The 26433-nt window shown below is 39.6% G+C and overlaps 1 protein-coding gene across 2 annotated transcripts in view; it reads right to left on the bottom strand.

Moving 5' to 3' along the window:
- Positions 1 to 26433, bottom strand: part of ENOX1 (ecto-NOX disulfide-thiol exchanger 1) — a 649231-nt gene that overhangs the window by 3808 nt on the left and 618990 nt on the right. For both annotated transcript variants that reach the window (XM_055124381.1, XM_055124426.1), the window contains exons 17-18: positions 20332 to 20434; positions 13914 to 13999 (exon numbers count right to left, since the gene is read on the bottom strand). In XM_055124381.1, the coding sequence (XP_054980356.1) occupies positions 13914 to 13999; positions 20332 to 20434 (189 nt within the window). The remainder of the gene's footprint in view (positions 1 to 13913; positions 14000 to 20331; positions 20435 to 26433) is intronic.

Here is a 26433-nt window from a genome sequence, read left to right as displayed (position 1 = left end):
CTGATGGTCATTTGAGTGGCTTCCACGCTCTGGTTAGAGTAGATACAGCTTCTGTAAATGTGTGCATATTGCTTCTTCTGAACTCAGCTTCATTTTTCTTGGTACTGACCTTGAATAAGTATTGCTTGACCATATGTGGTAAGTTTACAACGTCAACAAAATTGCCAAATTTGCCAAATTCCTTTCTGAAGATACTGCTTCATTTTCCTTTACTAAAAGTAGTGTGTGAAAGCCCAATAACAGCTCAGCCGGAAAAGACAAAGTGTGGGCATCTTTTTGTTTTAGGTCACTGGGTGTGTTCTCTCGTGGCAACTCTTCTGCTGAGGATCTAATTTTCATTTCCCTAATGGATAATGATAATCCATATCTTTTCATGCACTTACTTAACATCTGCATATCATTTGTGGTGGTTTTTGTTCAAATATTTTCTCATTTTAATTTTTTAAATCATATTGAGTTATAAGACTTTTTAATTTGGGATTAAAAATCCTTTCATCCATTTCATATTTTGCTGATGAAAAATATACATAATCTGTGCTACAATTTAAGTTTTCCTTAAGAGTACCTTTTCATATATTTAAGAAATTTATTTTTAATTAATTAATTTTTTTTGCCTTTTGGGTCATACCCGGCAATGCACTGGTGTTACTCCTGGCTCTGCACTCAGGAATTACTCCTGGTGGTGCTCAGGAGACCATATGGGATGCTGGGATTCGAACCTGGGTTGGCTGCGTGCAAGGCAAACACCCTTCCCGCTGTGCTATCGCTCCAGCCCTTATTTAAGAAATGTATTTTCATTCCATTTTTAAATTGAATGAAATTTGCTTATAGTATATTTAATGTATTATGAATGTAATTTACTACAAATAACTTACAGTATAAATTTAATTTCAGATGTACATGATTTAACTTTTGTATACAGTCCAAAAATTACTAAAGTATCTACCATCTTAGTTTTCAAATTTCCAATAGCATATTATTAATTACAGCCTATCCTGTATTGTACATTATCTCATTGACTTATTTTGTGGCTGGCAATTTGTATACCCCTAAATCCACTTAGTTTACTCAAACCCTTCACCTTTCTGGTAATCACCAATCTGCTTGTTGTCTCAGTGATTTTTGTTTTTCAGATTCCACATATAAGTGAATCATACAGTATTTGTTTATACCTGACTCGGTTCAATTAGTATGAGTTCTATATTCACATATTTATTAGGACGTTAGTGTCAATACTAGCAAATACTTCACGTGCACTTGAGGAAAAAATTGTATTCATTTCTTCTGGGATAATAATCCCTGGAATATCTACAAAGTCCATCTCACAAGTTACTTCATTTTATACCATTATTTCCTTGTTAATTCTGCTTGGATGATCCGTGTATTGCTGCAAATGGTATGTTGAGTTTCTCTTCAATTGTTGTGTTGTGGTTAATGTATTCCTTGAAGTATGTCTTATGTATTTGGGTACAGACTGATCATGATATCATCTTGATCATTATATACTACCTATCATTATCTTTATTTACCATTTTAAGTTAAAAGGTATTTTACCAGCCATGAGAGGAACAGAATTGTTGCAGGCAGGCAGATAGGGAGATTCTGTTAATGTGGAATGGGACAAAACACGTTCTGGAAAATTTTTTAATTTTTAAAATTAATTTAAATTAATTAATTTTATTTAATTAATAAATAAAACCAAACCAAACAAACCAAACCAGACAAACCAAACCAAAGCTTGAAGGCCTTTGAAATATAGGACCCATCTGAGGACCCTGGATAAACTTTGAGGTGCAGAATTCCAGGCCCAGAGTATTGACTGGACCCTCTGGGAGGAGAGACTTCTCTGCAGGAGCAAAGGGCATGCTAAGAATATCATGGTGTGATATATTGTGTGTGTTTTGTGTCTGATGTGAGGCTCATCTGTGCATAATTTTGATGGCTCCTGCTTATTTACCCATTTCATCATGTCTTTTGATAGGTGAATTCAAGACATTCACAAGTTAGGGTTTATTGAAATATAAGGCCAACTTACTGCCATTCTATCCATTTTTTCCCTGTTTGTTGTATATTTCTGTTGTTTCCTTTTCTATTTGTTTTTATATGCCTTTTCATTTGGGTGGTTTTCCCTGGTGATTCTCTCAATTTCATTATATTTTCTTCTGAGTGTCTCTGCTCAAGATTTTTGTTTTGTGGTTACCAAGAGGACTATAACAATGTCTCTGTAATCTAAAATACTCTTTGTGTGTGCGCTGGCATTGATTGGTCATCTAAATGGATTCTGTCTCATTCTTTCTTCCCATTGATGTTTGCTGACTCACATTATTTTTGTTTATGTCTGATTCTGTGTTGTTCTTCATTACCAGGTACAAAGTGTGATGTGAGTCTGCTTTCCCCCATTTAGAAACATTCCTTTTAATTAATTTATTTTTTTTAGTGCAGATCTGGTGCTGGCATACTTCATGTCAGCTTTTGTTTATCTGGGGAAGCCTCTACTTCTCTATCATGTATGAATAGTTATTTAGTTGGGTTTGGAAGTTTTTATCTTTTATGATCTTAAATATGTCATTCCCACCATCCTGTAAGTTTTCTGTTCAGAAGTTTGATAAATGCCTTATTAGAGTACCACTGTATGATATGTCTGATTTTCCCTAAATGCATTCAATTATTTTTATTATTGTCTTTTCATAATTGGGCAATATGTATCTTAGCATATTATTATTATTTTCCATTTAGAAATTTTGATGTTCACTCAATATGATGGATTTCTATTCTCCCTGAGGTTTAGGAATTTGTCAGAAATTATTTCTTTGAGGCATTCTATTCCTCTCTCCCATTATCCTAGCATTACTATTTTTAATGAAATATTGGTACCATTATTGAATGGAATTTTCATTTTTCTTAAATTTTCTTTACCCTCTTCCATTTGAGTCATTAGGAAAACTTTGTCTTCAGTGTCCTACTTCCCTGTGAGATTGAACATTATTTTTCTGTTTGTGGGGGATATTTTATAATAATGATGATAATAATAACTTTTGGTCTGGTGGTATAGAGGGAGCATATGTGATGCCAGGGATCTAAACCAGCACTGGTGGGATGCAAGACCAGCCCCTAATTTCTTGAAGGTTTTAATTTCATTCACTGTGTCACATCATTTGGAATGAAAAAGCTTTTTCTTAAAATTATGGTGTATAAGAGTGTTAAACCTTGACTTTTATATACAAAGTTATTGCACCTTCGCCATCACCAAATCGCCCAAATGCTGCCCCATTAGAGGAAGAACCGCAGCACCAGGATCCCTTCAACCATGCGGGACCCTTCACTCAACTTTCTCCCGTTGGTCTCCCCTTTGCAGCCTCTGATCACCAGAAAAAAATTTAAAAGCTCCAATTGCTTTGGCAAATAACTACCTCTGCACTGCATCTCTTTTCTTCAGTAGTGATTTTGCTTGGTCTTTGACTACATTTTATGTATTTCTCTTATTAGTAATAGTTATTTACAACTCATTGTCAGTTACACTCTCCATTTCTATGACATTCAGACTGATTTCGGAAGAAATTTCTCTATTTACCAACAAATGTAACCATTTCTGGCCTTTGCTTTCTGTTACCACTAGGAGGTGGTATCACTCTCAGTTTCAAGATATTTTGTATTTTCAGGATGTGTGTGTGTGTGTGTGTGTGTGAAGAACTGCTTTGTCAAAGATTTCCTTCATTCACTTCCCATGTGTAGAGGACCAGCCTGAATACAAAATCCTGAGCTGTTGCCTGTCCTATTGTGACCAGTCTATTGAGTTCAATAGACTCTTCCTCTGGGCCCAGCCACTAATATCTGCTATTGGCAATGGGCTCTGACAATAACTATGTTGCATTTCTAATAGAGTTGGAAGGCTGTCATTCTTAGGAGGGTTTTCATACCTAAGGCTCTAATAGCTGCAGATGTTATCAGTTACGTTCAAAGGAAGCAGGCTTCTTGGTGATGCTCTCTCTGTGTGCCGAAACTCCTCGAAACTTTCATCTACCGCTGATTTCTCTGGCTTGGCTACTCTATCAATCCTTCTCTCATCTGTGAAGGGGTCTTTCATGTCTTGCCTTGAAAGACATGCCCTTACCTTGCCCTGCTTGGGTGACAAATCAACACAGCAAATACAGTCCCCCTCTGCTGAAACCTTTCTCTGCTTGGCAGGGCATGGGGCAGGTTTTGAAGAGAGGGTTAGCATTTATAGCATGGGGGAGGGGGAGGTGCCCTGCAACCCCATATGTGCACCTCAGACACTTGATTAGGTATTTCTTTCTTCAGGGTTTCTTCGGGAGCCTGGAACACTGTGGGTGTGCCCAGAGTTTTGCCCCTGTCCATTCATAGCTTTGATTTCCTTTGTCTTGCCAGCTACAGGGTCTCTGAGCTCTTTCCTCAGTATTCATCCAACAGCACATGTTCTTTCTCAAATCTTTGCCACCTAAGCCCCAGCTTTATAAAATGCAGATTCTGACTCCAGATGAGAGCTACAAAATTTATGATTACTAGTATATTTTTTGGGCTGGAGTGATAGCACAGCAGGTAGGACATTCACCTTGCACAGGCCAACCCGGGTTCAATTCCTCTCGCCCTCCCGGAGAGCCCAGCAAGCCACCGAGAGTATTTCGCCCGCATGGAAGATCCTGGCAAGCTACCCGTGGCTTATTCGATATGCCAAAAACAGTAACAACAAGTCTCACAATGGAGACATTACTGTTGCCCACTCGAGCAAATTGATGAGCAACGAGATGACAGTGATAATACAATATATATTTCTTTATAGTCTAATTTTATGTACTCAGAGTAATACAAAACTTTTTTGGGCAAAAAGGGGTTGTGAGTGGAAAAAGGTTAACAATTCCTGGTCTAAGCAGCCTGGTTTATTAACGATGGATCCTCACTCTTGAGCCTGTGCCCAGCCCTATCAGTATCCTGTGGGTTGATAAGGGAGTACTTCTAATATGGAGTTACCTGAGGGTTTGATCTCCAGCCAACCTGTATCAAACTTTAAACTGTGCCAATATGGCTGGCCCTAGATGGCTGTAGAGGTAAATACTGCAGGACACCAGACAAGTGGTAGGGGATGTGATCTCTTGGGAACAGATGCAGAAAGTAGAGAATACATCATCTCATCTCTAAGAGGTATCTGCAAGAGGTGGTACATCAGCAACAAGAGCAATGTTAGTATCTTGAGTCAGTCCTTAGACACTGGAATAGAAGAGCACAGGCTCCAGTAATGAAGGACGTGGCACCCGCTAGTGCCCTCCTGGAGAGAGTGTTTGTCCCCTGGCAGGTGACATTTAAGGTTAGCTAAGAAGCAGCCTTCATATGTGACATACAAGCTTTTCAAATTCCTACTTTTAAGGGCCGGAGTCATGGTACAGTGGTTAGGGTGCTTGTCTTGTACGTGGCCGACCCAGGTTTGGTTCCTGATATTCTAGATGGTCCCCAGCCCTGCCAGGAGTAAGCCCTGAGAACTGCTAGGTGTGGATTCCCCAAATCTACCTCATCAAATTCTACCCATCAAATTCCTTTTTTTTTTTGTACTAAGGTACTTATCCTTGAAAAGTTGATTCTCCATTTGTCACTGCCTCCTGGGTCCCTTGATTGCAACTCCTACTGGTTTTCTAAGCTAGATGTTTTATGCCTGGCATGGAACATGAAACCCTCACTCCTCATGAAGCAGCTTCATGTGAAATCCCTCCCCATCATAGACACAGGAGATGGGCTGTGTGTGCGTGTGTGACAGTTGAGGGGGTACGTTCTATTTTTGTACACTGTTGTGGAGGAGCTGTTCAGCTCATTCTCAGTCATTTTTCAGGGAAACCTATTCCAAGACATCTGTATATTTGGTGCATCTATGGGAGTAGGCTGAGCTTGGAATGCTATGCTGCCATCTTGTACTGACTCTTAAGCTCCCAGTTGAGAAAACTGAGTGAATTACAAAGGATTAAGTCATTATTTTATTTATATTTAAAAACAGATGTGGGAAATTATTGTTTGCAAGTTAATTGGGGTCTGGGCATTGGTATAATCTAAGCACAACAGTTATTGATGAAGAAGAGAGGTATAGAGTGTTCTTTCTAAAGTTTAGTTACCAGGAGTACTGGGAAATCTGTTTTTCTTTTTTTTTTTTTTTAAATCAGTTTCCCAGACTCTTCTCTGGAGATACTGATTATCTGGGTTCCAGCACTAATCATTTCATGAACAGGCATGTTAGAATTAAGAGTGCACAATGGAATCAGACAGACTTGGATTTTAGCCTGGGTTAGATCATGAGCAAGTTCTGTGACCTTGGGAAGGTCATTTAAAGGCTCTATTTATTACTGTTGTCATGTGTGTAATGGACATAATATTTCATCTAGTGTAATTGTGAGGTTTATACTTTAAGTGTAATGCAGAGCCTGGCATGCTGAGAGACTATGAGACAGTAGTATTAAATCTTCTGGGGGTAAGCAGTATGGGAACATAGGCCTAAGGAGAAAAGTATAGAGAAGTATGTGATCAAGTCTGTTTTTTAATTGGCTGAGGCACTTTTCCTTAAGCTTAATGAGGCTACTTATCCTCTTAACAAGGTTCCTTCTTTCTTTTGGAGGAAAGTGAAACAGTTAATCCATAGGAACAGTTGCAGTCCCCTAGAATAAGTGACACTCCTGGGATGATCCTGATCCCCCAGATCAGCAGAGTCCACAGAGCAGCTGCCAGCTCATCTGTCACAACCTTTGGCAAAGGGTGGAAGAAACCTTGTGTTGCTCATTAGGAAAGAGAAGGGGGAAAAAGTGGAATTCTGCTGGGCAAGATAAAGACATGATCTAAAGATAATCAGGGCTGAAGAGAGAGTGCTTTGTGTGCAGACATGTCTTGCTCAAGGCCACCAGGTTCTATCCCTGGAACCCCATATGGTCCCTGCCAGGTGTCACCCCAAAATATTAACACTTGCAGGAGGCCAGCAAGGATCAGTCAGGCGTTCGTACTGGGTAGCCCTGTGGCTGACGATAAAGAGTTACAACTTGCCACACACTCGATAAAGAGGGTCATTTATAAATGAGGAGACTGAGGTCCAAAGTGTGTTTAACAGGAGTAGCACAGTTAGTCAGATGCCTACCACACTGGGTCAGGATGGGAGGCGGAGAACTGAGGACCATGCAGTTAGAACTAAAACATTCTTCTTATTTTACTGCTCCTCTTCTCCTGCGCGTGGTTCAGGGAAGAGATGGCTCTGTCCAGGTGAACATTTTCAGTACTTAATAGTGATATCAACAGTAAGAGCAAGTCCACCCAGAAAACTCCCAGCTCAACTAACATTGCTCATATGGAACGCTAATGCTCAGAATGTCCCATATGAACCATTTGTCAGAAGAGCAAGAAAATTAAAGAGGTGCAGTTTTGGGGGAGAGGGGATGTGGGAGGAGACCTTTTTTTAGTGATATCTTTTGATCTCAGTCTAGATCAGTGGTTTACAGCTAATGGTACTGGTCTGTAGGAGTGAAAATGTCAGTATCTGGTCTTGACTCCAACCTGGAAGCAAGAGATGACTCTCTAACTAAAGACAGGCAGCTGCTATGTGCAGTCCTGACTGTGCGCCAAGCATTGCGTACATGGTTTGCATGTACCAACTCATTTAGCACTTGGAAAACAGGCAAACACTCCCACTTCCTTGCCGCATAAGGAAAAATGGGATTCTAGTTATGAGATGGCCACTACAGAGTTTCATTGTCTTGTGTAAATCACTTGCATTTTCTGATGTGCCAGGAAAGGGAATCAGAACGATGATGAGAGGATTAGAGTGCTGTTCCAACCATCTGGAAGTACTGGTCTTTGGGCAAGCCCCTTAAAATTCAGCTGTCCACTAGGTTGTGGCAAAGGTCTTAAACTGAATGTGTCATACACATAGGTACACAAAGCAAATTACAATGTTTGGTAGCAATTACTGGGTGTCAGACACTGTCCTGAGGGTTTTTTTTTTAACCTATTCAGTGATTTAATACACACAATAACCCATAAAACCTTCATTTGCCACAGGGTAAAAGTGAGATACAGACAAACAGATTGAGCAAGTTCACACAGCTAAGGAGTAGTAAAAGTGAGATTTGAAATTCTCATGATTACTTTGGTTGGATAATCAATGTGCCATACTTAGGATTTTTTACAGAGTCACTAGTATCCCCCATAGCAGTTAAATTTACATTACTTGGGCAGTACAAGGTCACAATCTGATTTTTCTGTAACTATGTAAATAATGTGGTCAGAGACATAGTATAGTGGGTAGGGTGCGTGCCTTGCACGCAGCCTACTCTGGTTTAATCTCTGCCCTTGCATATGACTCCTTGAACATGGCTAGGAGTAAGCCCTAAGCACTGCTGAATGTGACCCAGAATCAAGCAATAAAAGATATCAAAAATGACAGTATCTTAAAAGGCTATAATTATATCCTGAAAGTCCTTTTAATAAGACTCTCAATTAAATGCAGGTGCATTCCTTCAAAGGTGGTTGTCTCATGCCAACAGATGAAGGAAAATGGCTTCCAGGTTTATTAACGTTTTAAGCCTTTCTCTGTCCTAACAAGAAAACCTTTATGAAAACAGTACACAGCACATTGTGGGGGTTAGGGGGGTTTCTGTGAGAATAATTCAATTGGACTATTTCACTTTTGATCAAAGACACTCTACTTTCAAAGCAACTTCATATACTTTGTGTTTTTCTCCTCCTTTTCATAAATAGCTCTTGCAATTTTGCTGTCACAGTGTCCTTTATCTTCCTACCAATAATTCTGGTTTTGAGAACTGAAAAAGTCATCATAGAAAACAGAGCACCCTGACCTTGCCGCCCAGACCAGAGGGAAATTTACCCATTTTCTCACCAGTGGTGCTGGGTTCCACCCAACTTCCTTCTAAGTAAGCTCATGTTTGTATAGAGGGTACAGCTATGTGTGTGTAGGGGGTGGTAGTGGGTACAAGGCTTCTAGTGTGGGTTTTCGTTCTCTCTTTCATCAGTGGTATATGCAAGGCAAGCAAACTATCTCTCCAGCTCCAAGTTGCTGCTTTTTCATAGTTCTGCTTTGTTTCTTAGGAGGAGAATCAAGATATCAATATTCATCAACTAATCAACTATACATCTGAGGTTTTTTTTTTTTTTGAGAGCAGTTTTATTTCTTAGATTTCTCTGTGTTCCAACCATTCTTAGTTTCCCTTTTCCCTAGGACAGTGCTCCATAAGTAATAATCAGTAGCACGCCTGACTATTCACCAGATCCCTGGCAACTTTGTTAATTTCTGTCATCTGGGTGAAACTTCCTTTTTGGTGTGGGGCAGGGGATCAAGTCTAGGGCCTCATTCAAGAATATATAAGCTTTTGGAGATTATTCACGTGGGTAATCTTACAGACACTACTGGGAGTAGTTTTTCAACCCTGTTAGCCAGTTACAGCCTGATAAATAACACTCTCCAACTCTCTCATTTGAATCTTCTTGGAACTGCCAGCATATTTTAAAATTTTGTATTTCAAGAGGTATTCTTTTAGTACAGAGATACAACTGATTGTCCCTTTGGTGAGAAAGGTACTCATGCTTATCACTGCATAAGAGTGAACAAACCAAAATGTCAGATTTTTAATAGGACAGGGGTTAAGGTCTTGTCTTAAGTGCTGTGAACTTATGTAGAATGTACTTTGTGGAATAAATATTTATGCTCTACATCTTTTGATTTTGGGGCCACACTTGATTGTGCTCAGGGCTTTCTCCTCGATGTGGGTGGGGGGAGAGCGGGGAGGAGGAGGGTTGGTTCCAGGGATGGAACCTGGGTCAGTTATGTGCAGGGCGAGCACCTTATCTGCTGCACTATCTCTCTGGCCCTGCTTTGCTTCCTGGAAGAGACTGTTTGTAGATGGGGCAGCACAGAATAATATCTTCTCAATGGTGAGTCAGGAAATATTCATTTCCTAATGCTCAAAGTAAGTGTGACTTCCTTAGTGCTCAGAATCAGTGTGCAAGAGTGCTTGAGGGCTCTGGGACAAGAAGGGAGATTCTAGTACTGATCAATACCCATTTTCAGGATAGCACTGCTTGGTTTTTTTTAAGAGCTTACCTCCTGTCTGCAGGGCATGGCTTTTAATGTGCAAAGCTCCCACTGTTCCTGCCCTAACTTCCTGGAATGAATTTTTTTCTGAGGTTGCTGGCCTCCCACCATCCCAACTTCCTCGAATAAATTTTTCTGATATGGCCAGAAGTTTCTGATACAAGGAAGATGCGTGACTGCGAGGAAGTAATTTAGAAGAGGCTGAGAAAAACATGCAAACAACTCCTCAAGAAGAGAATCATATTTAACTGTAAAATGGCCTGCTATACCTTTAGGGAGCCACGTGCGATACGTGTGTCCAATGTAATTGAGTTCTTATTTCCATTTCTGATTATTCTTTTACCCAACTGTGGCCCCTGGGGAAATCCTAATGAAAACAGCTCCATTACAGGCTGGATTGAGCCTGTTTTCCCTGTCCTTGCCAGCATCAGAGTAGGCAGAACCTAAAGGTGACTGTGAACGTCAGGCAGGCCTTAGAGTTCCACTAGTAGTTAAATATGTGAACCTGAGACACCATGCTGCTTTGGTCCAACTTGCAGGGGGTCACCTAGGGAAGGAGTGTGTGCACTAACCCCACGTGGAATTTTTTTTCAAAGCCATCTTACTAAATCCAGCAACCCCCGTGCTGTAGAGGCCAGGCAAACCCCACTGCCTTAGAATAATGTTAGCCCAGTTTCTGTTGGGGTCTGCTGACCTTCAGTTCATTCTGATTAACCAGAGGCAGAAGGATGAGGCCACTGTTCTCAGGAACTCCACATCGGCCCATGGCTACAGCCTGAGGATTATGTGTCTTTTGGCAGCTGATGCAGAGACAAGGCCTTGCTGGATACTCAGAGGGCAAACCTCTCATTATTTTGTTTTCTACTAACAGCCCCAAGGACATGAAATTCCAGGATACAGCAATAATTTGCCCTCTAGTTTTAAAAGCCCGAATATCCTTTCAGCCTCCCAGGAATTCAAAAGAGTATTTGTTCCACCTCGGAGTTTTACTCAGAACACTTTCCCAGTTTTTCTACCCCTGATATTGGGGCTTGGAGCTGACAGATCCATTGAGCATTTTATTCGGTAGAGGAGAGTTGTTGGGCGGAAAATCAGGTATTTCCTCTGCGAGGGATATACTTTCCCCGTTCTCTTTGAATATCAAGTATTAGTCTGAGAGGAAATGGAATTCCCCCTGTCTAAATACCTCCTGGAAAGACCCATCAGGTAATGGGCAGAGACTGCGAAGGGAGGATATACCATCTATAGAGAGATGACAGACATTCTGCCCTGCGGACAGGACAGGATCTGAATGAGGGCTTCTAATCCCCCTCAAATCATTCATTATTCATCATGACCCGAGATGCCTTTTGCCAGACCCATGCAGGTGCGCACATACATCTTGTAGACACTTGGACCTTTATCATGCACTGATGGAGCAGAGGAAACAGGCCCTAGAATTCTGAGATAATAACAAGCAGGGTCTTTGGCCATGTCAGCTCATAGGAATGCAATAACTGCTTCCCAGACAGGGAACATCCACAGTACAGTGGGAAGGAGAATAACAACATACATGATAAGATCCTGGTCTTTGCCAAGCACATTGGTCACTGTCACCCCGCTGCTCATCGATTTGCTTGAGCGGGCACCAATAATGTCTCCATTGTGAGACTTGTTACTGTTTTTGGCATGCACGCATAATACACCACAGGTAGCTTGCCGGGCTCTCTGAGAGGGGCAGAGAAATCTTAACTTGGGTCGGCCACGTGCAAGGCCAACACCCTGCATGCTGCGCTATTGCTCCAGCCCATAAGCACATTGGTACAAGTCATATTTCATTTCATCTTCCAGGTGAAAGAAACAAAACAAAGCAGCCAGGACTAGCCCCTAATTTCATCAGAATTAGAAGGCGTCTTTTCTATCACTACTTTCAGTGAGGTGAGGCTATAGGCAGGGTAATAGTGTACCTCTGAACTTTACCACACTGACACTGCATGTAACCAACCACCACTGGATCACACTTGAATGTGGTTTAATCAACACATCTTGTAGTGCCAGCATCAATGTGTTAAACATCTGATCGTGTCATCTCCTTTTATTCTATTTGGATTCACCCTACGGCCAGCAGTTGAGAGAAGACGGCCACAAATCTCAGACTAAAAATTACTTTTTGTTGCAGATGATTTCTCTCCATGGAGAAGCATCAGACCGGATGGAAAGGGCAGGCAGTCTGGGTTCATGAATTGGTAAAATAATTATTTGAATCAAAATAAAGACTCAGTAGAATGATTCAGTTGACCCCGGTCACTGAAAATTTAGTGACTTCTGTGCATCCAGGGTCATTGAGCTGTGGGCACAATTCTGTGAAGGCCTTGAGCTTTGCTGTGCTCCATGAAGAACTTCATTTCCGTTCCCTTCTCAGCAGCACATTTAACAAGCTACTTAATCAGGGGCCTCTGAGCCCATCCCTCCCCAGGGCTTCCCCAGCCGAGGACTTTATTTTGATGTAGGCTTTCTCATTGTTCACTGGCATCTGATACCTAGATTGAGCTCTTTTTGTCCCCTCTTTTGTGGGGGGCAGGGGGGCTGGAGTTTGGACCACATGTGGTGACAGGATTGAACCCAGGTCTGATGCTTACAAGGCAAGTGTCTTACTCTATACTATCTCTCCTCTCTGAGCCTCAAAGAAAAGAGCCAAGTCTTGTGTGAGCAGTGCTAAAATTTAAATGTACAAGTATTTTTCTTTTTCTTTTCTTTTTTGCATCGGCAGGAAAATAATACTGAAAAAATGACCAGTAAAATATAAAGTAATATAATTTTCATGAGTCACTGTAAAATCTTGGTTATGTGAGGTGATTTTCTGTTTCTGGATCCTATGACAGGTCCGTAGTGGAAAGCTTACTGAAGTCCGCTCCACCCCCACTTGTATGTGGGAAGGGTAGGTAAGAGAAGGAACCACTATGGCAGTTATATTTGGAAATGATCACTCTGGACAAGAACTGAGTGCTTGGGGCTGGAGTGATAGTACAATGGGTAGGGCATTTGCCTTGCAGGCGGCCGACCCGGGTTTAATTCCCAGCATCCCATATGGTTCCCTAAGCACTGCCAGGAGTAATTCCTGAGTGCAAAGCCAGAAGTAACCCTTATACATCACTGGGTGTGACCCAAAAAGCAAAAAAAAAAAAAAAGGAACTGAGTGCTGAAAAAGAGGTAAAATGATATACATGATAACTTTTCAGTATCTGTATTGCAAACTACATGGAGGGAGAAGAAAAGTGTATGCCATAAGTGAGGCTGCTGGTGGTGAAAAGATGGGTGTTGGAACATTGTATGACTGAAACCCAATAATGAATAACTTTGTAACTGTGTAATTGAATTTGGGTTCAGACTGATACGGTGATTCAATAAAAAAATTAACCATCCTGGCATGATTCCTCCCTTGGAATTTTCAGGCCAATCTGTAATCCTACATCTGCTTGTTAAAGTAGCTTGACCCTATTGAAGACCACATTTATTTTGGATAACCGCTTCTCTTTTTTAGGGGGGATACACTACATTCAGCAGTACTCTGGGGTCACTTCTGATGGTGTGGGAACCATATGGGATGTCACAGATCAAACCTGCATGGGCTATGTGCAAGAACAGTACTACCCACTATACTAACTCTCTGACCCCTGAAAAGTGCTTTTCTTTCTAAAAGCAAGTAAAATGAGGGTCACTGCTCAAAACTAAGGTCCTTCTTGCAATGGAGCAGGCAGGACTTATCAAACTTCATATATTAAACCTTACAGCTCTCATTCAGGGTCCAATTCCAGAAGGGCAAATTCACTCAATATAAAGAATTTACCTTGGAGTCCAGCTGCTGCATGTAGGACCACAGATATTCTATGTTGGCGCCAAAAGGATGGACGTGAAGAAATGTTGATATGATGCCTAGATTAAAAAGATAAATATTTGCACATTAGTGAAAGGAAAGTAAGAGTCACAGTCAGAGAATGAGATGTAACCCCAGGGGTGGTTTCATCAGGTTGTACCATTTCTAACAGCCCATGCGAGCTCCTGGAAAGGTACAAGTTAGGAAAACTAGTCTCTGAGGTAATATATAGAAGACTAACGTTATTTCTAAACAAAGATTCCTGGAAGCATTTCAACTACCAATTTTATGCTTGATTTACCAATATAAAATTACAGTTATTGGAAGGATAAAATGATCTCTTTTCTTTCCCTCGGTGGACTTTGCACTATGAAAATGGCATATGCAGCTGTGTCAGAAATCATGCTACCTCCAATTTTCCTCATAATTATAACCTGGAGTTATGAAAAGTATTTAATCCACGTTTCCTTTAACTGCCACTGAAGGAAACGCAAATATTTCCTGAAATATTTGCTAGCCCCCTCCCTACCTTTGTTGCTGATACTTAAAGGGATCCAGCTTGCTCTAGTCTTTGCTATAATTTACAAGATCATCTATCTTAAAAGGTTGTGAATGGATGGTTTATTTGGGGTCTTACTGTCACTGTCATCCCGTTGCTCATCGATTTGCTCGAGCGGGCACCAGTAAAGCCTCCATTGTGAGACTTGTTACTGTTTTTGGCATATCAAATACGCCATGGGTAGCTTGCCAGGCTCCACCATGCGGGTAAGATACTCTTGGTAGCTTGTCGGGTTCTTCGAGAAGGCCGGAGGAATCAAACCCGGGTTGGCCGTGTGCAAGGCAAACACCCTACCTGCTGTGCTATGGGAACCATATTTAGTGCTAGGGATCACACAAGGGCTTTGCCCACATCTTTCTTCTCCTCCCACACAGGTTCACTAAGGGAGTGAAGAGCTGTTCTAAGACAATATCTCATAGAAACCTCAGGGATACTGGAAGCCTGGGAAGCAGCATTCCTTGGTATGCTGGCCATGCAATGGAGTAAAGTGCTGCTGCAGCTCTTGGGGTGACAAGGATGGATGAGTTTTCCAAAGGGAACTAAGTCTCCAACCATAGATGGGCAGTCTTACCAAGAAAAACATTTTTTTTCAAATTTATTTGACTTATTAATACATAATGCAGTTTCTTCTACACATGCCTATAGGAGCCCATCCCAGTATCAACAGTGATGATAGTACTGGGACTAGAGTTTGTAGGGCCTGATTTTGAGTCAGGGTCACACTGGAGGAACTTCCTGAACAAATAACTAAAACATCTCTTGAGTCCCTTTCAAAGAACTGGGATATTTTCTGAAAATGAAAAAAAATAGCATTTTTCATTAGATTTTGAGTTAAAGCTATCTAACGGAAAAAATGATCCAGTAAATTGATATCATTTTATGGACCTCTGGGAGGGACCGAAAGGGCTGATTAAAGGAATACTAGAAAGTAAAGATGGAGAACTTCTAGTGAGTTTCCAAAGCAATGGCTAAATAATTGGACTTGGCTATTTCCATGGACTACAGGTCTTCATATCTATGAATGGGTTCTTCTAGGTCAGGAAGCAGATGATGTAACAGAATATGTGCTCACATTCACAGCAAATCTACACAGATGCCAATCTTCTAAAACCCAAATGAAAAAGACTTGCACAGAAAGGAATAAAAAGACCGCATCCAAGAAGACAAGACAGACAGATGCAATAAAAGAGTAGAGAAGCCCCCCTGTGAGTTAACAGGCTGCAAGCATGAAGAGATTTCTGAGGTTCCAGCCTTACCCATGGCAATACAGTGCTGGACACCCAGCATAGGGTGTGTTGGTATGTAAAGAAGTTTGCCTGATCAGCAAAGTTTGAGGACAGTTCTCATGCATGTCGGAAGTTTTAAATAAAAGTTACTTTATAAACAGTTGAAGGTTTTCACTATATCAGAACGGGATTTACAGTGATGGGTAGCATTGAAAAGCTGCCAATCAGGCCTGCTGCTATTGAAAATCTATTGATCCACTGTGTCAGAATTAAGAAGTCAGAGAAGATGAAACGACACAAAACCAGAGTTATACTGTAAACATTCCAGAACCATTAGACTATCAATAATTTTTTTGATTCATTCTCTTTTCCAATAGTGGTTTCCAGCCAAGCATAGCTCCCATCCTAAATCAAAAGTATTGACATACTTTATCACACAAGTTCAGTGTATGCCAAATCCAAGACATAGACAGATGAAATAACTAAGAGTTCCACCATGGACATTGGGCAGTTTCAAGCTGACCAAATGAGTAGTACTATAAGAGCTGTGAGATGTAAAACGCTATTCAGAAATGCCCCCCAAAGTTTAAATTATTTTAGATCCAATTATATGACAAGCTTTCTTCATGAGGACTGACTGAAAAATAAATAAATCATAAATCATGATGAAAGTACTTTCTAAGTGCCTATCTTTTTAGTTCATTTGAAATATAGTTCTTAATCCTCATTCATAGTCAAAAAGATTGACACAATGATTGAAATTTCCAAAGGATTTGGGCTCCAAACTTGCAAAGCTCCTAAGGATGCTATTTGTGAAATCTGATGGATAATCTGCAGTTCCTAACCAATGTATCTTACAATACTCAAATTTTATAAAATGGACATTAAAATGTATGGAGTAAATAAATGCTTTTCTCCAGATAATTTTGTATTACAAATAATTACAGATAATTAGTATTTCTCATGAATTACAAAGTTCTAGCCTCACCATATGTTCTCTATAGCTGCAACCCACTTGCATAGCTTCTCTTCTACACAATCAAGATTTGTGCTCTGCACATTTTTAACATTTATGTATCCCAAGTGAGTGTTTGATTATCTGAATATTATAGGCGTTCATATATGAGGAAGATTTTATTAACATGTTTTTCAAGATAAGATTTTTTCCCCTTGTGGTCATGGCCTTCTAGACACACACTCTGTCTTTTAAAATGGAGTAGATAAGTTACAGTCCTGTTTATTGACACAGAGGTCCTATAATATATATCCTTGATGGGTTTAGTTATTCAGAGGGATGCTTTAAGAAGAATTTCCAAGATTATCAGTCCAAGGTCTTCCACAATTATTTAACTTATGAGAATTATTCAGGAAAATGTAGTCTTTGCACAAGAAATTTCTTACACTCCCTAGCTTGGTCAAGAGCATTCTGAGAAATATTTTGTCATAATTTCCCCATCACAATCCTTATCTAGATACCAGAAACTGTAGGAGAGGTCTTTGTAATTTTGGGTTATCCATGTGACATCAATGTTCAAATATCTACAAATGAGTCACCAAACTCAATTAGCAGAGGTACATTTAACTGCAGGGTATAATCTTATTCTTTGGCAGGATCCATTCTGCCAGGCTTGAGAGAACTTTTCTTTACTTTGGCATTCTTCTGGATGATGAGACTCTCTGCTATCAAAAGAATATACATATGTAGGCATCTTGAGGGGGTAGTCTGGGAAAGAAAGTTATGCATCTGTAATCAAACTTTCATAAGTAGAGTAAAAAGTAAAATATCAAGGTTGATAGGTAAAGTAGAAATGAAGGAGAACATTTAATGTCTTCGTTTATTTCAAACACAAATCTCCAGTCTCTCATCTATCTAAAGTTACTAATTATTAATTCAAAATGAGTGTCAACTTTTCTAACAGCTGCTCAACATCCCATTGTGTATATGCACCATAGCTTCTGATTCAGTCATCTGTTCTTGGGCACTGGGGTTGTTTTCAGATTTTGGCTATTGTGAATAATCACGAGATTTGCTAATATACATGGATGTATCTGGAGAGTATCATGCTGAGTGATATGAATCAGTGGGAGAGAGACAGACACAGAGTGATCTTACTGATTTGCAAAATACAAAGAATCATAGTGGGGAAATAACTAATGCACAAAGACAATAGAAATTAATGGCAGAAGAACTGGTCCTTAGTAGGAAGCTTACCACAGTTGGAGACAGGGGAATAGGACAGAGAAATGACCACCACAAAAGGAAGTGGTCTCTCTGGATGAAAAATGGATGCTCAAAGGAGGTAAAGTGATATTCATAATACCCTATATTCAGTATATAACCATGATATTCAGCAACAGTATTACAAACTACAGTACCTAAAAGAAAAAAAGAAAAATTGTGCCTGCCATAGAGCAGGCTTGGGGGCAGGAGGGAAACTGGAGATATTGGTGGAGGGACTGGTGCCCAACATTGTATGCCTGAAATTCAATCATGAATGACTTTGTTACTTTGTAATTCATGGTAATTCAATTTATTAAAAAAGAAAGAGTGCCAAGAGTCATGTATCTCTTGTTCAAGCCAAACTTAGTGCGCTAATATAAGTAGACACCAGTTAGAGAAAAGGGGGAAATAACCTAGAATAATTTAGCGTTGCTTATGCCCACTTTTTACTGAAGATGTGGATAGAGCTTGCTTTCAAATACATTTGTCTAAAACACTTGGCTTACTTAAGATTCTGTGCTCAGGGATTAGTCCTGGCAGGCTCAGGGAACCATATGGAGAATCCGGGATCATATCTGGGTCAGCCATGTGCAAGATGAGCACCCTACCTATTATATTATCTCCCTGGCCTCTCTTTCTAACATATTTGAATTATTTATAAATTAAAAACTTTTCTCCCCTAAAGACCTCATCAGAGGTGATATTTTAGAAATGTAACCTTTATATCCAATGCCATTAACCCAGAGAGTATAAAGCGTATTATTTTTTAAACTCTGAGGTAGTAGATTGAAAAAGAGGGGTGTGTGTGTGTGTGTGTGTGTGTGTGTTGTGAGGCAAAAGAGAGAGAGTGGGGGGAGGAGAGATATATTTGGAAGATATTTTAAATGTGTTAACGATCTAGTATTGAAAAGAAGATGTAACTGGTAGTGATAGGGAAGAAATAAGAAAATGGAGACCAAGTCCCATTTTTAAAGTTTTTAAGAGGTCCATGTTACTCAGACTTAAATACAAAGGGGAAGTTTATTGATGATCACTATGTGCTTTGTTCATACCCTAAAAGCACTGAAAGGGAAAAATCACCAATTTTTCATACTGAGCAAAGGAGAAACAGTTGTCAAAGTTTGACATGTTTTCCAATAGAGGAAAATCCAGTTGCCAACTATATATGGGTTCATTTTGGGATCCTGGAACTGATAGCACATCAGCATGTCTTATGAAAGTTGTGCACGGCATGTTATTACAGCTGTATATCATCAGGGAGGAAAAAAATCGGTTTTCCATAGAGTAGCTCTAAGTTGATGTCATATTCAATATAACTCTGTAGTTGAAAAATCTATATATGATAGATGAACTTTGGACAATATTTGAATTCAATTTCTCCTGTGCTAGCTTCCACAGATCTCAGTGTACCTGTCATTTTGAGGTGAATGCATGCAGTATTTAGAAAATGCAACCAGGTGCTATCTCTGCCAGATAATGAACTGCAAAACAACCATTTGTCTAAAGGTACAATAGCCTCATTCTTCACTCTTCACCTCACCGTGGAGGAGCTGGTAGTAACCTGGAACCCCTCACTTGAGTCAGTGCCAAGGCATAGCTTGAATCAACGCTGAGCTTCAGGAAGTGAATAAACTCCCCTTCCCTGTACGGCTTAGGAGACAGGTTTAAACACACCGGCTTCTTGGAGAACTAGGGATGCAACACATCCCCCTAGAATCTCTTGCTTTTGAGAATGACTGATACTGCTGAAACTGCTGACGAGGACTATAAAATGAAAACATGTAGAGCTGTGTATCTTGTTTAGAAGAGGAAAAAGGAAGATGCTAGCTACAAACACATATTTTGTGGAATGGTTGTATGTTTTCAGGTGAATAGTAACCTTCATTTCGCCCCACCCCGTCCCCTTTTAGCAGCAAGCATGTTTCATCTATCTGGGATATAGGGAATTGAGGAAATACCTGATTACTTTAGCATCAGTTGTCTGGTTTTTCCTCTCTCTTCAGCATTATAGGACATAGATTCCATTAGTTTAAGGATGTGGCTTGGTTTGGAACTTTTGGACTAAGTCAAGTCTAACCTCTAGTTGGAAATGATGTGTCTAAATTCTGAGAATCAAATCTGCTATAAACATGTTTTCCTGAACTCAGTTTTATGTCTGACAACCTGCTAACATACATGGTTGCAGAAAAGCAAAACTTCCTCCTGTTGTTTTATATCCTTCTAATTTCAATACAATGTAACCTACCTTAAAGAAATTAATCTTTCTCTGACCAGAAGGCAAAGTTTTCAAATCATGAAAAACTTGAAGCAAATTACTTTACTATTATTTAAGCGATTACCTAATTATTATTTAAGAGCACAATGAGGAAAACAGGATTTCCTTACCGATTAGCAGAGCTTCTTTCTCTGATTTTAAGCCTTGGCTTCTTTTCTCAGTATTATTCTCTCGATCTTGGTTAACCAATGAGACGGTCAACATGTTGATGTCCTATATATTTAAAAGACAAAACCATATCATTATTATTGTGGATTTTGTACATTTCAACAAAAGTCACCAAGTCTCTTAAATGCTACAAAGAAGCCAGCAGATTAATTGACAACTGAATATAAACATTTATAAAGAAATGATCTTTCTGTTCAACTACAAACTAGAATCCCAAAACTTAGACTCCTACCACAAAACTCTCCACAAATTGGCAACTCTGGCACAAATTATCTTAGGTTTTTGTACATGTCTTGATTAAACTCAGAAAAAATAATTGTATTTACTCTAGCTACCATCACGTTTTATTTCAAATATAAAAAATATCCTGAGAAGCATACACAATATAATTTATAATACTTTGCTAGTAATTTGTCTTATATGTGGCGAAACAGGGTCACTGGAAAGGTGAGACAGAATGGTTGTGAGGAATGTTTAATTTGAGTTAGTATTTATTCTTTTATAAATACTGCAAAAGAAAGATAAAGCAAAGCCTTGGAGATTCTTTTCTTTGGAAACAAAACTGAAGAATCGTACAACAAGCAGTAACATATGAAACACTAAATCTAGTCTATTTTTAGATCTTTCTCTGGTCTTTTTAATTTAAAAACAGAAAAAAGGAGTAAAATACAGATCTTTCCAGACTTGATATAGGGATTCAAAATGGAGAATGATGGGGCTGAAGTGATAGCACAGTGGTTAGGGCGTTTGCCTTGCATGCCACCGACCCGGGTTCGATTCCCAGCATCCCATATGGTCCCCTGAGCACTGCCAGGAGTGATTCCTGAGTGCATGAGCCAGGAGTAACCCCTGTGCATCGCCAGGTGTAACCCAAAAAGAAAAAAAATCAAAATGGAGAATGAGGGACCGGAGAGATAGTATGTACTTTAAGATAGTACATACATGCTGCATGTACCTTAACCCTGCACTATCTCTCTGGCCCTCCATTTGATTTTCTTAATGAGAAAGTCACAAGTCAGGATTAAGTGTTTACTGCTTGGATGATAACTAGGGACAAGTGAAAGGATGGAGAAGCATTTAACAGGCAACATATTAGGCCGCTCTCTCATGACCAAAGCTGCAGTCATTAGAAAAGGGAGACTCTGAGCAGGACCCCACAAATGACACTGAGTTACTACGGTCTACTAGGAGTCATGTATGGCCAGACAGCGAGTTGCTTTGATAACATTGTTGGGGTGGGAAAAGATAAAGAAGAATCTGAGAACTCCCTCTCTGAGGTACACTTCTATGCAGATAGTGCGGCATGTAATCCTACATCAAATCCTCGCCAATGACTGTGGAGTGGTGACACTTCTTTCTACCACTCCTTCAACAGTCCAGCAGGCCTGAATCTGACAAACCCAAGGCCTGCAAAGGCTTCAGTCTTGGGATGCTCACTGTCAGTTCCCTCTGGAAGGGAATGGGAACGACTTTTCTGGTTTGCCCAGGGAGGCGGAGAACTATGCTGGGAGTATGTTATAGGACGTTGGACAGGCTCAGCAGAGTACTTTCACAGAATAATACACTGTTCTCCACATTCAACAAAGGCCTTTCACTTCTGTAAAGTCTTAGGTATGTCCAAGCATATTAACAAGAGACTTGGGTGTAAAACACAGTTTACCGAAGGGAACAAATGTGTGGCCCCTTAAAAGTTACAACTAAGGACACTGGAGCCTAAACCTACTTTGGTATGGGACAGAAAAGTGGGTTCTGGATGATAAACACAGAGTTAAGAGATGGGTAAATGCTAAGACCATATTTTTAGACAAAATTTAAAGTTAACAAACTGCATTTTAAATTATAGAAGATAATTATTTTAGACAGTTATTTGTCTTTAAACTTTCTTCACTCTAAAAGGGAAAGAGGATGAGTCCTGGGTTCCTTTGAAAAATAGAATAAAATTGATTTCTCTGAATTCTTAATAGGGCTGATGGCCGAACAGGAGAACTGTAATTATTGGTAGACTGAGAGTTTAGGGTAGTCTACAAAGTATAAGTGGACATTAGCAACGTCCACACTCTGTTTCATGTTTGGCACTTTGTGCCTCTAACTAAATTATCATCTGGTATTGATCAACAACAACTCCAGTCATCACTACTGGTTAAGATAAGGACATATACACAGAGAAAATAGAATGAAATAATTTCCCAAACCAAGTTCTATGGCATTTAAGCTAAAACAATTTTGAGTCAAACAACAATATTTATACACAGACATTGTACTTTGTATGTGTATGTATAAATATGCATCTTGCATGCCTACTGTATGGCAAGGCAAGTTTTCATTAAGGATATGTCCAAAGTGGCAAAAACACAGGTGTCAACAAAAAAATTTGTAAGAAATCTATAGGGAATGTCACTAAGTGAAGCAAAATAAATAGGCTATGATAATTATTTGGATTTTATAAAGAAAGCTTAACAAATGAAAACTATACCATTGAGGAATTACATGAACACTGTATTTCAGGATGTTGGTTTGGAGGCGAGTGAAACAGAGATACCAAATAGGGCCAGGCAGTATCTGTCTTAAATTTTTGACTCATTTACTTTTTGCTTCTCAAGCGGTGTTCAGAGATTCTCAGGACTAAGAATTCAGTCCTGCATGTACCTTAACCCTGCACTATCTCTCTGTCCCTCCATTTATTTTTCTTAATGAGAAAGTCACAAGTCAATATAGTGTATAGACTAGGAAGTTGAAAGAAGATAAAATCAAAAATGATTTGGTGAGCTGGTAAATGAAGAAAATGTTGAGAACAATGATTAGAAAAAAAAACAAAAGAATCAAACAGGGAAAATTCAATTTGGCAAATGCTGTATCTACAGTTTCTAAGGTATCTCAGAAGAAATTAGGGTGGGCAGCTTTTTGGCTTATAAGCAAGGCTCTAACCACTTTTACTAGTCCTTTCTCAGGGTTGTGTTAATATATTTCCTGTGAAACAAAGAAAAGGGTTGTTTACACCTTGATATAAAAAAGGTGAGTTTCCCAGTCTGGGCTTCCTATCCTGTAAAACAAACCACTGCATGTGCGATCATCAGAAGGCTATGATGAAGGAGTAAGATTCATGAAGGCCACTTTAATGAATCCAGAATGGCTTCCTACTGGCGGACGATAAAAATTTGCAAATGGATAGCTGCCAAAATCTTCTCTGGGAACCACCCTACCACATAAAGGACAACTTGACCATAATAGTAACACCAAAGGAGCACATTTTCCAGAACATGAGAGAACATAACCAGTTTCTGCTTCATCTCTAAGTCTAGAAAACACATGGCTCAATTTTTAAGTTCTCCCTTTAGAGTTTCATATTTTACCACTGAGATGTCCCAATTTTTTTAAAAAAAATTTATTAGTGAAACATCATGTGGTACAGTTGTAGACTTACAAAGTTTCGTGCTTGCATTTTAGTTATACAATAATAGAGTACCCATTCCTCTACCAGTGCCCATTCTCCACCACCAATGATCCCAGTATCCCTCCCACCACCCACCCTCCATCCATCCCCCCCCCCCCCGCTTCTTCCCTTTTGCTCTCTCTCTCCTTTTGGGTGTTGTGGTTTGCAACAGAGGTATTGAGTTATTGAGTGGCCATCATGTTCGGTCTACAGTCTACTTTCAGCACACATCTCCCATCCCAAACAGATCCTCCAGACCCCCTTTACTTTCTGTTCCCTTCTCTATTTGGGCTGCCCTTTCCCTCAGCATGTGTGGCTGGCTTCCAAGCCATGGACCAAACCTCCTGGTACTTATCTCTACTATTCGTGAGTGTTAGTCTCTCATTCTGTTACTATATATTCCACAGATGAGTGCAATATTTCTATATCTGTCACTCTCTTTCTGACTCTTTTCACGTAGCATGATACTTTCCATGTTGATCCACTTGTATGCCAATTTAATGACTTCATCTTTTCTAACTGTTGCATAGTATTTCATTGTGTAGATATACCAAAGTTTTTTAAACCAGTCATCTGTTCTCGGGCATTTGGGTTTTTTCCAGATTCTGGCTATTGTAAACAGTGCTGCAATGAACATACAAGTGCAGATGTCATTTCAACTATACTTTTTTGTATTTCCGGGATATATTCCCAGAAGTGGTACTGCTGGGTCAAATGAAAGCTCAATTTCTAAGTTTTTGAGAAGTGTCCATACTGTTTTCCAAAAAGGCTGACCCAGTTGGCATTCCCACCAGCAGTGAAGGAGGGTCCCTTTCTCCCCACATCCATGCCAACAGCGGTTGTTTTTGTTTTTTTGGATGTGTGTCAGTCTCTGTGATGTGAGGTGATATCTCATAGTTGTTTTGATATGAATCTCCATGATAATTAGTGATGAAGAGCATTTATTCATGTGCCTTTTGGCCATTCATATTTCTTTCTTGAGAAATTTTCTGTTCATTTCATTACCCCATTTTTTGATAGGGTTGGATGTTTTCTTCTTGTAGAGCTCTACCAGTGTGAGATGTCCCAATTTATCTATTTAGTAACTGGGTAGCAAATTTTACTTGTATATTGGGTCATAAATTGGTAAGGTGTTGCCCTTTTCTTGAAAATACTACTCTTTTTACTACTTCCCCTCCACCTCTAATTATTTTGGTGGGGAGTCACAACTGACAGTGCTTAGCGACCACTCGTGGTGATGCTTGAAGGACTATAGCATGCTAGGTATTAAACCTCCGGGTCATGAATGTGAAACATGTGCTTCAGACCTTTGAGCCTTCTGCCCAACTCTCTACTTCAAATTTAAGGGACATGGAATGAATCTTATCAGAATACAAAGTTTTCATATTAGAAACATACAATTATGAACTCTCTCCTTTATCACATGAAAATATTTTATCTTGATATAATAGTATGCCATGAAGAATGATGGGTTTACTAACTGTTTCCAGAGAAGGTATATAGACTTCAAAGTGGATGTAGAAAGGATGGATGGATTTGAGAAATGAAGAAGGCTGCTAGGGACATAGTGTTCATGGTATATAAATTATATAGCAAGAAGGAAACAGTAGGACAAGGATTAAGAGTTCCCTCACTGTGAGATCAACAGGTTTATGGAGTTGTATTGCAAGGGAAGTGGTGAGAATAGCATTCACTTAACACAGTAAAAATAAAAAAAAACTACCAAGTTAGAAAATGTACCATAGGTAGCAATCTGCACTTGGTAGAAGAATGAACAAGGTTATCTAATAAATCTTTTCTCAGTCTATCGCTTAACTCTAATTTCTGTGACACTTAAAAGGAATCATGAAAGGGCTGGAGGAGGTTTTCAATAGCTGGAAACTAGATATTACAGACTTTTAAGACGACTTCTTTTAGACTTCGTTTTTAGACTTAAAAAGCCACTTGTAGGCAGAAATTTCTCCTCTAAGTGTCTTTATCAATTACTCTGAGAAATGGCCAAAGTAATTCATCCATTTAGAAAACCTCTTTCTCAGTAATTCACTGAGCTAGAATTGTGCTTTGTTGTTTTATTTTGAAACTTTCCACCTACCCAGACTTCCAAGAACCAAAAACTGTGGCTTCCCTAGCTTATGAAATCCCAGTCATCCCTCAGATTTCATTATTTATATGTGCACCCACTCCAACTTGAATGATATATTTTTACTGTTGTAAAGTTTTCTGAGTATGTGGTATATAGCTGGTAAATATATATCCTCACTTTTGAAAAAATTTTGGCCATGGACCTTCTTTCTCTGTCTTCTTACCATGTGATATTTGGCATCTCCTACCAGATACCCTTAAACCACTAACCTCAGGAGGGGGCAGATAGTACAGCTGCTAGGGTGTTTGCTTTTTGCTTTGCATTTGACCAAACCAAGTACATTCCCTGGAACCTCATCTAGTCCCCTGTCTAGAGTCAGGAGTAAGCCCTGAGCACTGCTGAGTGTGACCCAAACACTGAAAATAAATAAATAACCACTTGTTTCACCTGCTTCTATTATATGAGATCCTGGTTTTCTCCCCTAGCCCCCATCCCCAAGTCTTTTGTTTGCTTAGATTTCACTGACTTTTT

This window comes from Sorex araneus, chromosome 1 (assembly GCF_027595985.1).
Source record: "Sorex araneus isolate mSorAra2 chromosome 1, mSorAra2.pri, whole genome shotgun sequence".
NCBI classification, from domain to species: Eukaryota; Metazoa; Chordata; class Mammalia; order Eulipotyphla; family Soricidae; genus Sorex; species Sorex araneus.
Note: the sequence above shows the minus strand (reverse complement) of the source record. Positions and strands in the feature narration are given on the sequence as shown.